Source organism: Peromyscus leucopus, chromosome 8b (assembly GCF_004664715.2).
Source record: "Peromyscus leucopus breed LL Stock chromosome 8b, UCI_PerLeu_2.1, whole genome shotgun sequence".
Classification (NCBI taxonomy): domain Eukaryota; kingdom Metazoa; phylum Chordata; class Mammalia; order Rodentia; family Cricetidae; genus Peromyscus; species Peromyscus leucopus.
This window is the reverse complement of record NC_051086.1, coordinates 63,049,669-63,062,239: the sequence shown is the minus strand read 5'-3', so window position 1 is coordinate 63,062,239 and position 12,571 is coordinate 63,049,669. Positions and strand designations below refer to the sequence as shown.

General features: G+C 54.4%; 1 protein-coding gene and 1 non-coding gene across 3 annotated transcripts in view; both read right to left on the bottom strand.

The window, feature by feature from the left end:
* Positions 1–10,305, bottom strand: part of Rab11fip4 (RAB11 family interacting protein 4) — a 112,433-nt gene extending 102,128 nt beyond the window's left edge. Inside the window, exon 1 of one of the 2 annotated variants that reach the window (XM_028866938.2) lies at positions 10,068–10,305. In XM_028866938.2, the coding sequence (XP_028722771.1) occupies positions 10,068–10,226 (159 nt within the window). In that variant the 5' untranslated portion in view covers positions 10,227–10,305. The remainder of the gene's footprint in view (positions 1–10,067) is intronic. The other variant, XM_028866939.2, reaches the window with a different exon arrangement.
* Positions 6,172–6,277, bottom strand: LOC114691609. The gene has a single exon (XR_003734222.1). It is a non-coding gene; the product is annotated as a U6 spliceosomal RNA (small nuclear RNA).
* Positions 10,306–12,571: the final 2,266 nt, after the last annotated feature.

Sequence of the window (12,571 nt, the reverse complement as noted above, 5' to 3'; positions counted from 1 at the left end):
CTGTGGAAGGAGGGGTCAGGACGCGGTCCAGTTAGACAGGAGAACTACGCTCTGACCGTCTACTGCTTTGCAAGGTGCCGACAGCTATAACAATGCAACTGCACGTGCCAAGGTGCGCTTTCGATGTGCTCGCCAAATCGAAGCGCCGAGAACGGAGGAAGTGGGTTAGTTAGCTCGATTAGCTCATTCCTCAAAACATGTATGTACTGGAGTGTCACACTGCTCCCCATCAACATTTCCAAGTACAAATTGTCAATAAAAACCACACACACACACACAAGTTAAAAAAGCCACCAACCCACCACCTCAAAAACAATAAAAAAAACCCAACCACGCAGGTTTCTCCCCTAGCCTTCCTGCCCCGTTGGGAAATCTCTCAATGGAAAGGAATGTCTTGTTCATCTGCGGATCCTGTAGCCACCAAAATGTGACATGGAGCAGGCGCTAGAAAAGGCACGTGGAAAGGGAAATGGACGCCTTCCCCACCAAACCACAGCCTGCGCTCGCTCGGAGTAACAGTCACCTGGGCGCTCACTGTGTGCCAGGCACAGTGGAAAGGACCCGGCCAGCATTGCGGTCAGCAGCCCCACGGCAGCAAGGGGGCGGAAGCACAGAGTGATTTCTTGGAGTACCACAGCCGGGGAGGTGCCTGCAGCCGGCGCCCCTTCCCTCCTGAAGGGGGAGTCAGCTGGCTAGAGCTGAGATGCAGACGGCCATAGGCTGCCAGCTGAGGTGTAAGCAGGTGGGAAGGCAGAGAGGTGCTGAGAAACTTGAGAAAACCTTCTCGGGCCTGCTTGACCATGGTCTGAACCAGGACGGGATGTGGGCACCGGCAGCCCCCCAACCCCAAGCCTCAAGTCCAGCGGCCCCTGGGCCTTCCACGGAGGCCAGCCTCCGGTCTCCCCAGAACACTTAGGTGGCTGCTGCGCTCCGACAGGGCTCACACATCCCGGCCTATTTCCGCTCAGTCCTGCCTCCAACCGAGCCACTGGAGCCTCGGAAGGCCAGAGGAATCCTCCTCTGCTGCGGCTTCTCCCATCCCCCACCTCGGCGCGCCTAAGACCCCAGCTCTTGCAGGCAGTAAGGAGGCTTTGGAACCAGAAGGACCTGTGTTCACCGCGGGTGCTGCCCAAGTCACTCCGGCTCCCAGAGCTCCTGGCTGCTGAAGGATGAAGAAACACCAAGGCTGGCCCAAGGGCGCTGTCTGTTCCTTATTCCTCCTGTCCACAGAAAACACCAGTGCAGGCTGGAAGAGCTCAGCTCTGCACCAGGGAGCCTGCGGTGGAAAGGACCATGCAGAAAGGGACGGGGGACTGGAGAGATGGCTCAGCGGTTCAGAGCACTGACCGCTCTTCCTGGGGACCCACAGGGCAGCTCACAGCTGTCTGGAACTGCAGTTCCAGGGGATCTGACACCCCCACACAGACATACATGCAGGCACCAGTGCACGTAAAACAAACAAAAATAAACAAATTAAAAAAAAAAAGAAGAAAGGGACAGAGGGGCATCCTGGGACCCAGGGCAGCAGAGACACCTCAGTAGTCCAGGGCACTCACACAGGGTGCAGTAAGCCTATGCTGGTGTGTGTGTGTGTGTGTGTGTGTGTGTGTGTGTGTGTGTGTGTGTGTGTTTATCTCCAGCCTTCCAAACAGCCCCTCAAAGAATGGCCTTGACCTCCACTTTATGAATCCTTTTTGAAAAGATTATTTTAAAATTATTTAAAATAATTTTAAGCCAGGCAGTTTGGCAAACTCTTTTAATCCCAGCGCTCAGGAGACAGAGGCAGGTGGATCTCTGAATTTGAGGCTAGCATAGTCTACAGAGTGAGTTCCAGGACAGCCAGGGCTACACAGGAAAACCTTGTTTCAAAAAACCAAAAAACAAATCTGGGCTGGAGAGATGGCTCAGCAGTTAAGAGCACTGGCTGCTCTTCCAGAGGACCCGGGTTCATTTCCCACCCATACATGGCAGCTCACACCTGTCTATAACTCCAGTTCCAGGGAATCCCATACCCTCTTTTGGCCTCCTTGGACACCAGGCAAATACACAGATATGAATGCAGACAAGACACCCATACACATGAAAAGCAATAAAAAAAATTTTAGGGGTTGGGGACTTAGCTCAGTGGTAGAGCAAGCACAAGGCCCTGGGTTCGGTCCTCAGCTCTGGAAATTTTTTTTTTTTTTTTTACATGTATGAGTGTTTGCCTGCACATAACAGGTGTATTGTGTGCAGGTCTAGCGCTCAAGGAGGCCAGAAGAGGGTGCTGGATCCTGAGGAACTGGAGTTAGAGCGGGCAGTGAGCTGCCATGTGAGTCTTCTGCAAAGGCAGTCATCATGAAGCCAACTCTTCAGCTCCGGGAGCTCCCCTTTACAGAGGAGCAGGCAGGTCCGTCCGTCTTAACAAGCTCCCCTAGAAAGAATCCAGGCCGCAGCTCTTCTCAGGATGACCCCAGCCCTACCACCAGCAACAGCTTGCGGAAGTGAGAAATTATCAAGATAGTTCATGCCAGCCAGGACAGCCTGTGCCGGGACGTTGCTGTCCTTCTAAACCTAAGAACCAGACAGTCCTGCTTCGTCCCTCTGGTCACCATCTGCCCCTGTTCCGGCCTGAGTTCTCTCTCCTTGCCCTTCCTGTGACTTTACTACACACAGCCGCTTGGCACCCGACGGAAATGCCAGGCCTATCCCTGAGTCTGTACTTGGCCTGATGCACCTACAGCAGTAAAGACTGAACTGGGGACTGGAGAGATGGCTCAGAGGTTAAGAGCACCGACTGCTCGTCCAGAGGTCCTGAGTTCAATTCCCTGAACCCACACAGCAGCTCATAACCATCTGTAATGAGATCTGGCGCCCTCTTCTGTGTACATAATAAATAAATAAATAATTCTTTAAAAAAAAAAAAAGACTGAATTGGTGGGTGGATGAATGGACAGGCAGATGGCTAGAGAAGGGTGGGTGTCCTAGATAGTTTTCTGTCAACTTAACACAGCTAAAGTCATCTGAGAGGAAGGAACCTTAATTAAGAAAATGCCTCTAGGCTGAAGAGATGGCTCAGCAGTTAAGAGCATTGGCTGTTCTTCCAGAGGACCCAGGTTCAATTCCCAGCACCCACATGGCAGCTCACAACTGTATAACTCCGGTTCCAGGGGATCTGACACCCTCACATAGACACACATGTGGGCAGAACACCAATACACATAAAATAAACATTTAAAAATAAAAAAAATGCACTCCTAATATCAGGCTGTACAGAAGCCTGCAGGGCATTTTCTTAATTAATGATTGATGTGGGAGGGCATAGCCCATTGTAGGTTGAGCCACCCCTGGGCTGCTGGTCCTGGGTTGTGTAAGAAAGCAGGCTGAGCAAGCCATGGGGAACAAGCCAGTAAGCAGCACCCCTCCATGGCCTCTGCATCAGCGCCTGCCTTCAGATTCCTGCCCTGTTTGAGTTCCTGTCCTGACTTCCTTCAGTGATGAACAGTGATATGGAAGTGTAAGCCACATAAACCCTTTCCTCCCCAAGATGCTTTGGTTGTGGTGTTTCACCACAGCAATAGTAACCCCAGGACAGTGGGTGAGCACACAGTGAACGAGGAATGGATGAAGGTCTTGCTGACAGGTGGCTAGGCAGATGGATGGATCTGTAAAGTAGGTGCCCAGATACTGGAAATGATGAACGGGTAGATGATGGAAGAAGGGCCAGATAAATGGATGCCCTAGAGAGTGGACTGGTGAATGGGTGGATAGAAGGATGAGCAGATGGAGTGCTAGGAGACAGCCTCAGGTCACTGTATGAAAGAGACCTCAGACAGCCTTCCCTATACAAAACGGCCTGGCTTTGGAAGTGGTGAGTCCCTAACTCTCCGCAGGATTATTTTCGAACAGTGGTTTTCAGCCTTCCTAATGCTGCCACCCAATACGATTCCCCCAACCATACAACGATTCTGGTTGCTGCTTCATAACTGTAATGAGCTCCTCCCCTCTCGGGTTTTGTTTTTGTGCAGATGAGCCTTATAGCAGCCTTGCCCAGGTACTGGCTTTAGCCTGGGGCCTTCTGGGGGACGGTGCCCACTATAGGTCACATGACCTGTGTCTAAAGAAGGCTGTCAATCTTTTCTGAGTTTTGTGCCTTAAGCTATGAGCAGTAAGATGTGGGCTGGACACAGGGCATTAGTCCAAAGGGAAGAAGAGAGATTCTTGCAGCCATAACGTGGGCTGTGGCTACATGGAGGCCTGGTATACAAATTTTGGGGGCTTGTTTTCTTCTGCTACCCTGTCCCTGAGATCATAGAAGCTGTGAGTAATGGATCTTTAGCACGGTCCCAAAGAGTGTCCACTTTTAAGCTGCCAGACTCTCTCTCTCTCATTCTAGAATTCACTAGGTAGATCAGGCTGGGCCTAAACTCACAGGGATCCACCTGCCTCTGCCCCAGCAAGCGCTGGGATTGAAGGCGTGCACCAGCATGCCTGGCTGCCAGTCTCTTTTCTAGTCATGGCTCAAGCCCCATCAGCCCGCTGTTTCCCAGCCCTGGCACACAGCAGCGACACAAGAGGAAAAGGGAGTGCAAAGAGCCTCTCGCCAGAAACCTGCTAAGAGTGATGGTGTGGGAGACATCCTTCACGATCACTCTGTAGAGCTGGGCGTGGCCACATGTTGAAAGCCCAGCACTCACAGGAGAATCAGGAGTTCAAGGTCATGCCCACCTACATAGTGAGTTGGAAGTTAGCCTAGGTTGAATTAGACCCTGTCTCAGAAATAAAACAAAACAACAAAAATCAAAAGCAGAATGCGTATTCTATAAAAAATACGGGGTTACACACTCCATAGGACAGGGGTGGGAATGCATACAGCAGGGTGCGTCCAGGCCACTGCTCCCTGCACCTTGCCTGAGCTCTGCTCGGCTCGGCTCGGCTCTCCATCCCAGACAGCTGTGCAGGGTACAGGTTCCCTTCTCTACCTTACCTGGTAGGACTGCTTGGGGTAGGAGGGAAGGAGCCCTCAATACACAGCCCAGAGTCAAAGCTGCACCCCTCCTACCACACCCCATATAAAGACTGGGGGACACCAGTGGTCCTGCCTGCAGTGGGTCTCAGTGCATGGGTGTCAGGGAGACCGGGGTAACTCTGTTTCCTTCCCAAACAACATGCTCGCCATGGCTCTTCCCTGACGGACCCTAGGACGGAGAGGCAGCCGGGGTGTCCCTGTGGGGGTGTGTCCCTGTGGGGCCGTCAGACCTGGGCACCCATAGGATTCATCTGGCCCAGCTTCGCTCTCAGTGCTTCTTCCCCAGGCTAAGATCCCCTCTGCCCGCCTCTTTCCACAGTCTCATCTCCTTCCTCCTCCTCTGCTTCTGGTTTCCGCTCAGGTGCTGGGGAGAGCTCCTGGGCCTAAGCGCTGGACTGGGACTGAAGGCCGCTCCGCACCCACGCAGGATGTGGTGAAGTTCCAACCCACATGCCAGACATGCAGGGGAGCTCACGGAAGCCTCCTCACTTCAGGGCTCCCTACCCACTACACCCTCCAAGGGCACCTCCGGCTGCTTAGAAAGCCTGAAAATCAAACTCTCCTTCATCACAGGTCCACACATCCTGCAGAGATCCCAACAAGAGAGGCAGGCGCTTGCCTAGCACCGGCCAAAGCCCCACACCTGAGTGCTTCCTCCTGTCCATCGACAGAGGCCTCAGGGTGGCACCAAGACCTTCAGTCATCAAATCAGGGGACTACAGGAGACCAGTCTATAGGTAGACACACCGTGATCAATGAAGTCCATCCTTCAGACCTCCTGACTGTCTAACTAGCGTCCTCTTCTTGTCCTAGGACTCCACCCAGGATGCCACAAGACACTCATCACTCTCCTTGGCCATTTTAAGGAGCTCTGGTCAGTGCCCAGTGGGATGTCCTCAGGTGGTGTTGGGGGTTGTCCACTGTTTCTCTCGCGACCACCATAGTTGTGAGCTGGGTGAAACACTCTTGTCCCTTCAGTGAGGGCTGACACTGACCTTGGTGACATTCTGGGGTGGCATCTGTCAGGTTTCTCCACTGTCAATTTCCCCTCTTCTCCCACTGAACTCCTAGGAAGTCAAGGCATAACTCCTGCCCAAGGGGTGAGGGGTCAAGTTCCCCCCTTGATGAGGAATTATCTCACACAAGTCATATGTTTATTTAGTTTAAATGGGGAACGCTTCATGAATTTGTGTGTCATTCTTGCGCAGGGCTATGCTAATTTTCTCTGGATCATTCCAATTTTAGTCTATGTGCTGCCGAAGCGAGCACCTTTTTTCTTTTTTCTTTTTGAGACAAGGTCTCGTTGTCCCAGGCTGGCCTCAACGCCCTATGTAACTAAGGATGGCCTTGAATTTCTTTTTCTCCGGTGTGTGTGGACACACAGGTGTCACACACAGCACATGCGTGGCACTCAGAGGTTAACTTTCAGGAACCGGATCTCTTTCCTTCCACTGTGGGATCTAGGGGATCCACTCAGGCCACTTCCCAGCCCCAACTTTGAACTTCCGATCCTCCTGCCTCTACCTCCTAAGTGCTGGGGTTACAGGTGTGTGACGCCTTTAAAATTTTGTTTTATTGGCTGGGCGACGGTGGCGGCGCACGCCTTTAATCCCAGCACTTAGGAGGCAGAGGCAGGAGGATCTCTGTGAGTTCGAGGCCAGCCTGGGCTACAGAGTGAGTTCCAGGACAGGCACCAAAACTACACAGAGGAACCCTGTCTAGAACCCCCCAAATTGTTTTATTAACCTGTATTAATATACATAATACTGGGATTTGTTACGATATTTTATGCATGTATGGAATGTATTTTGATCATTTTCATCGCCCATTAACCCCCTGCCCTCCACCCACTGATCATCCTCTTCCCAACAAACCACCTTTTCCTCTCATGTCCTCTCCCAACCCCGTTTCTCTTCTTGGAGACCAGATGAGTTTCATTAGGGTTGCTGACAGGAACATGGGTGAGAGGTTTTATTTACAGGAGCACAGCCACCTTACCAGTGGCTACATCATTAAAGAATATGGCTCTTCCTCCGCCCAGCAACCATTAACTGTCTATAGATCTCTAGGGAGAGAAAGTCCTCACGAACCCCTCCCCCATGGCTACTATTAACTGCCTACAAATGTTAACGGAGAGCTGGGGCCTTGTGAGTTCCTCCCTAGCCCACGGCAGGATTTTGATGGGCCCAATTTTATGCAGCCATATCCTTCTTTTTTTTTTGTTTTGTTTTTAATGTAGTTCTGCAAATCAAATCCAGGGTTCATACATGCCAGGAAAGCATTTTACCTTCTGAGTATATTCTTGGCTCCAGGATTTCTCCTGTACGGGGGCTTTTTGCATTATTAATTCATTTACTCATTTATGCTCTCATGGATATTTATTTCATACTCTAAAACCTACTGTGCTTGATCCTGATCTGCCCGGTAGCCAGGGCAGTTAGTAAAATGTAGACAGTGAACCTCATGTCTAAGAAATAATCAATCATCGTCTCTAGAGCACCAATGGGTTGGGAAATCAATGTCACAGGCAGATGTGTAAACAAAAACAGTCCGAGCCCACAGCACTGGGAAGGAACCCCATCTCTGAGGAACAGTGCTCTGCTGTATTTGAGAATTTGTATAGAGATAGCAGAAGAGCCCCACCGAGCCTCAGGCCCTGTCCGTGGTCCTGCCCTGCGTCCTTTCTCCCTCAGCCGGAGGATTCCCGCACAGCAGCAGAGAGGAAGGACCGAGGCGCTCAGGAGGAACCGCGACGAAATTGAGTAGGAATGTGGGATGAGCCACAGGCTAGATTTAAGAAACTAACGAGAGACAAGAGGCCTGACCCCTTTAACAAGTCAGGATCCTGGAGGGGACTGTGCCGGAGTCACGTGGACTGGGAGCACTGCACAGTCCTGGAGAGAGAAAACAAGCTTAAAAAAATAAATAAATAAAATCAGAAGTAGACATTTTGGGGCTAAATAGAGAAATGTGGAAAGGGTCTCCATAACAAATATGCTGATAGTTTATGTCAGCTCAAATGTGAGGATCATTTGGGGGAGGAGCTGGGTTAGAATGCATGGTGCAGTATGATCTCATTTCATGCAGAAAGCTACATGTAAGTACAGGGACGCTCTGGTCACCTCCCTAGGGGACAGGAATACAATAGATCTATTTTTGACTGTCCACATTTGCAACCTACTCTAGTCCTCAGAAACTCCGGCTATGATATAAGAATCATTTAGTAAATAAAGGAATCACTGGCCAGACCCAGGGTGGAGGTTCGCTGCCTAGTCAGAAGTTTTCTAACAGATCCCTGGAGGTTTTAGTAGCCAGAAACTTGGTGTGAGTAGAGAGCGTGTGGAACCACTGAAAAGGTACTCCCACCCCGTGTGTGTTAACCAGGTCCAGCCCTATTAGTGCTAGGAAAACAGTGAGACAATTCATCAATGACATCTGTAGAAATCTGGCCCCTGCCGGATGGGCTGGAAATGGCTTCAGGCTTCAGACAGGGGTGAAAGGGTAAGCAGGAACGGGGGCAGAGGAGTGACGTTTTCACATCGTTAAAGGCTACAGTGCAGAAGGGAAGCCCAGGTGAGTCCCCGTGCAGAAACAGGACGACTAAGAGACAAGTAGGTTTGTTTCTCAAGTGTAGAGGGAGCAGGGTCTAAGGACAGGAGGTGTCTGTCCAGCCTGGGGATATGGTCACAGGGCTCTGGCCTCCTGCCAGGGGTTGCAAGGAGACCATTCCCACGCCTCAGGGTCCCTTGAGTCTAGAATTCTAGGTTTCAACCAAAGCAAGGAGAAGGCTTCACACCAGCAACCTGCAGCCTCCTGTGTTAGGGGCTGCTCGGCCTGTGGCCTCCTCCTGTGTTAGGGGCTGCTCGGCCTGTGGCCTCCTCCTGTGTTAGGGGCTGCTCGGCCTGTGGCCTCCTCCTGTGTTAGGGGCTGCTCGGCCTGCTCAGGTGGGAGATGCTGGCCAAAAAGAGAGACTCTGCTAACCTCTGTAGGAGAAAGGCGGAGGCCACAGCCGCAGCAGATGCCCCCAGCAAAGCAGAGACGAGGTAGAGAATGGGCTTCAACAGGAGGGAACAGTAGTAAGCTCCCTGGGATGGGGGACCCGAGTCCTTACACCTGCCTCCCTCCTCCACCTCCTGCTCTCGGGGATTCCCAGGTTCTGGCCAGTGCCCAGACACCTAGAAAGGGATAGTTATTACCTCCCACTTGTCAGGTGACAAGAAGGCATCAGGCCGACTGGTCATAGCCCAGCTCCTCCCATGTTCGAAAATGCCACCTTGATCTGTCTGTCCTGAGAACAGAATGCCACCCAGTACACATCTGAAACCAAGGTCCCAAGCTCCCCACATAGGGCCTGAGGTCTCAGATGGCCTTGGGGACCCAAAGCTCAGCCGGAGCTTCTGAATCCAGAAGACGCGGACCACTGCACGGCTACATGAACCTGTCCTCCCCTCAGACACGGACACACGGACACACAACCTGTGTGGGTAGCAAGAGGACACTAGCCCAATGGGTAGTTATTCATGACACACTGGCACTTCAGATCCTGCCATTGAGACCGGCTAAAGGCCCCCACAATTCCGCTCTGAGCCACCCATGCGGCCCTACACCACCACCAGAGGCTCAGCTCACCACTCCTCAGCTTGGTCCTGGCCGGCGGCGGCCAGCACAGCCCGCGGCCAGTCAGGCCTGCCCATCCAGCTTGAGTGGGAGGTCACCAGGAACTGGGCCAGACTCCAGGGTGGCCCCCAAGCAGACATCTCCTGTTCTAGGTTGGGGAGGTGCAGCTAGGGACCTGTCCTTGTCCCCCCTAGGCCTGGTGCGGGGCGCACATACCCCTGCGACTGGATGTGTGTGGGAGGGGGCGTCCAGGGGCTCGATGTGAGAGCTCCTCGGATTGGGGACGGCCGGGAGGGAAGGGCAGGTGGTGGCCAGGCCGGCCACCGCGGGGGCGGGTGCCACGTGACGCACCAGGCCCCCCGGGGTGTGAGCACAGCACGGGGGGGGGGGTCCCCGCGGTTCCCCCCCAACATGGGGACGCGCGGGCCAGCCAGCTCCTTACCTCCTCGCCTTGGCCGAAGCGCAGGCCGAGCGCCGCGACGCGCTCCACGCGCAGGAAGCCGTCGGGGTCGCGGCCGCACACCTCGAACACTTCGCGCAGGCGGCGCACGGAGCGCAGCAGAGCCGCGGGGGCGCCCGCCCAGCCCGCGCCGCCCGCCATCCGCGCCGCCCGCAGCTAGCCCGAGCCCCGCGCCGAGGCCGCCGCCGAGGCCGCCGCCGCCATGGCGCTCGCACCGCCCGGGTCTGCGGCGCGCAGCCTCCGCCCGCGGCGGCCGCTCGTGTCAGCCGCTCGTGTCTGCCGCGCGCCGCGGGCCCGCGTGGGGGCGGGGCGGGGGGGGGCGGGGCTGCAGACAAAAGGACCCGAGCCGCCCCAGGCCCCGCCCCTCCTAGATAGACCTGAGCCCGGGGTGGGTGGGGGAGAGGCGGTGTGGGGGAGGTCCGGCTCCCCGCGCCGCCCGTGCACCCCGCCACTGGCCGGTGCACACGTCCTCTTTGTCGGTTCCGGGTGTTGCAGGTGTTTCTCTACCTTAGTGCCTTTGGTTGCCACCATTCCCTTCCCGGGAAGCTGAGATGCTGCCTAGAGGCCACGCTGCTTGTTTGAGGGCAAGGGAGGGACGCGGTGAGGATGCGGTGCGGGGACCCTGGAAGGGTGGCGGGTGGAGGGGACTAAAAGTAGGTGGGAGGGAGGAAGAAGGAGGGCTTCCGCTAGGCTTGGTGTCGCCAGGACCCCGGGATACCTATGGCTTGGGACCCCGGAGCGCCTGTCCTCTCGCGCTTTGCTGGCAGCTCCTCAGGCTCAGAGCCCAGGAGTCCATCCTGAGTGTGGTGACCCAACCTGTATCTTGCCTCCTTGGTGAAGTTCAGCTGAGCTTCGCCCGGCCCTGCAGAGCCCAGGTGCAGTCGGGGGGCTCCCACCTTGTTCAGCACATCAGCCATTCCGGAGAGGTTGTCCCTACTCGCCCACACACCTGGCCTGAGCTCACCTCCAGATCAGCAGTGTTCTTCCTCGGGGAGGCCTTGTCTTTCTGCTTCACCTAAGTTCTGAGCCTTTCTTCCAAACCCCCACATGTTTCTGAAACTGCTAGAGTGAGCATGCCCCTCACCGTGTGGGAGACATGCTAAAGGTCATGATAGGTCTTGGTCAGTCACCTCATGTCCCCGATCTCCAAGTGTGAGCCCAGAGCAGATAGTCAGCCCCATTCCCTACAGGAGCCCAGAGCATTCCGTGTCCCGGACAGGGGAGCGCAGGGGACTTTGATCCAGTTCTGCACAAGGATCTGCTGGTCCTCCCCTCTCTCAGCCTCGGTTTCCACTCTGACCTTCAGGGCGACTCTCAGATATGGATGTTGTGCCGGGATTGCTCAGTCTCCCTGGAGTCCTGACTCCGGGGGTGAAGCAGGCTGTTCCCAGCTCTTCTTCTTCTTCTTGAGGTCAGAGCTCCCTAGGAAGAAAGGTGTGAGGACTTGAGGGTCAGGGCGTAGTGTGTTCATGATGTCAGCCACTGGAGAGGGAGGTGTACTGTTCTGAGAAGTGGGTTTTTTTCTGGTAGCTGGATGCTTCTCTGTGAGGTACTAACACATGAGTGAGTGAGCGAATGAATGAATGATGAATGAATGAATATAAAATGAGAGGCAGGTGGCAGCTGGGGTTTGCCCACTCTTGCAACATGACCCCGGAAGGGAGACCTGGGAAGCAGGAGGCCTCACTCACCTCAACTGGCTTAGGTGGGGCCTCGGGTCGATTCCAGGGGAACCAAGTCCGAAGCCCACGGCCACATTCCAAGTTCTCCACAAAGGCAGAATGGAAGCAAATCCCAAAGCTCCCCCCTTACCAGACTCCTGGGACAGTTTTGGGCTCTGTAGCCCAGGCTAGCTCCAAACTCACAATTTTCCTGCCATCTCTCCAGGGCGGAGATCAAAGGCCTTTACCACCCCACCTGACTCCTGCCTCTCCTTAACCACTGGAAGCTCCCCAGCTCCTGCCTCCAGACCTTCACTCACTCTTCCACTGCCTCTTCCACTTCCTGTGGCCAGTTCCTTTCCAGATTCTGTGGAGATGGCATCTCCTACAGGAAGCCTTGTCTGGTTGGTCGCATCTACGCGCTCCTTTGTAAGGGTCCTAACTGCAGCTTCGTGAATCCTCGTGAAGGATCAGAGGTGAGCTCGACAACCTGAGAGGGCATCATGACCACAGGTAGAACCAGGAGCTCTCCAGCCACAGCTCAGGAAGCCAGCAGTCACCAGAAGTTAAAGAGACCAGGGAGAGACTCTCCTGAGGGCCTCTGCAGGGGCGCAGCTCTGTCACCACATGCACGTGACCTCCTGACTTCCAGAAAGGAGAACGCATTTCTGTTTTCTAAGCCACCAAGCTTGGGGTGGTTTGTGGCAGCCCAACAGCCGTGGGCATTACCAGCACACGGTGTGAGTTGTCGATACTAAGTCATATCAACAGCCGAGCCGAGCAGAGGTCTGGTGCTCTTTCAGACCCATGATGCTCCTGTCAGGT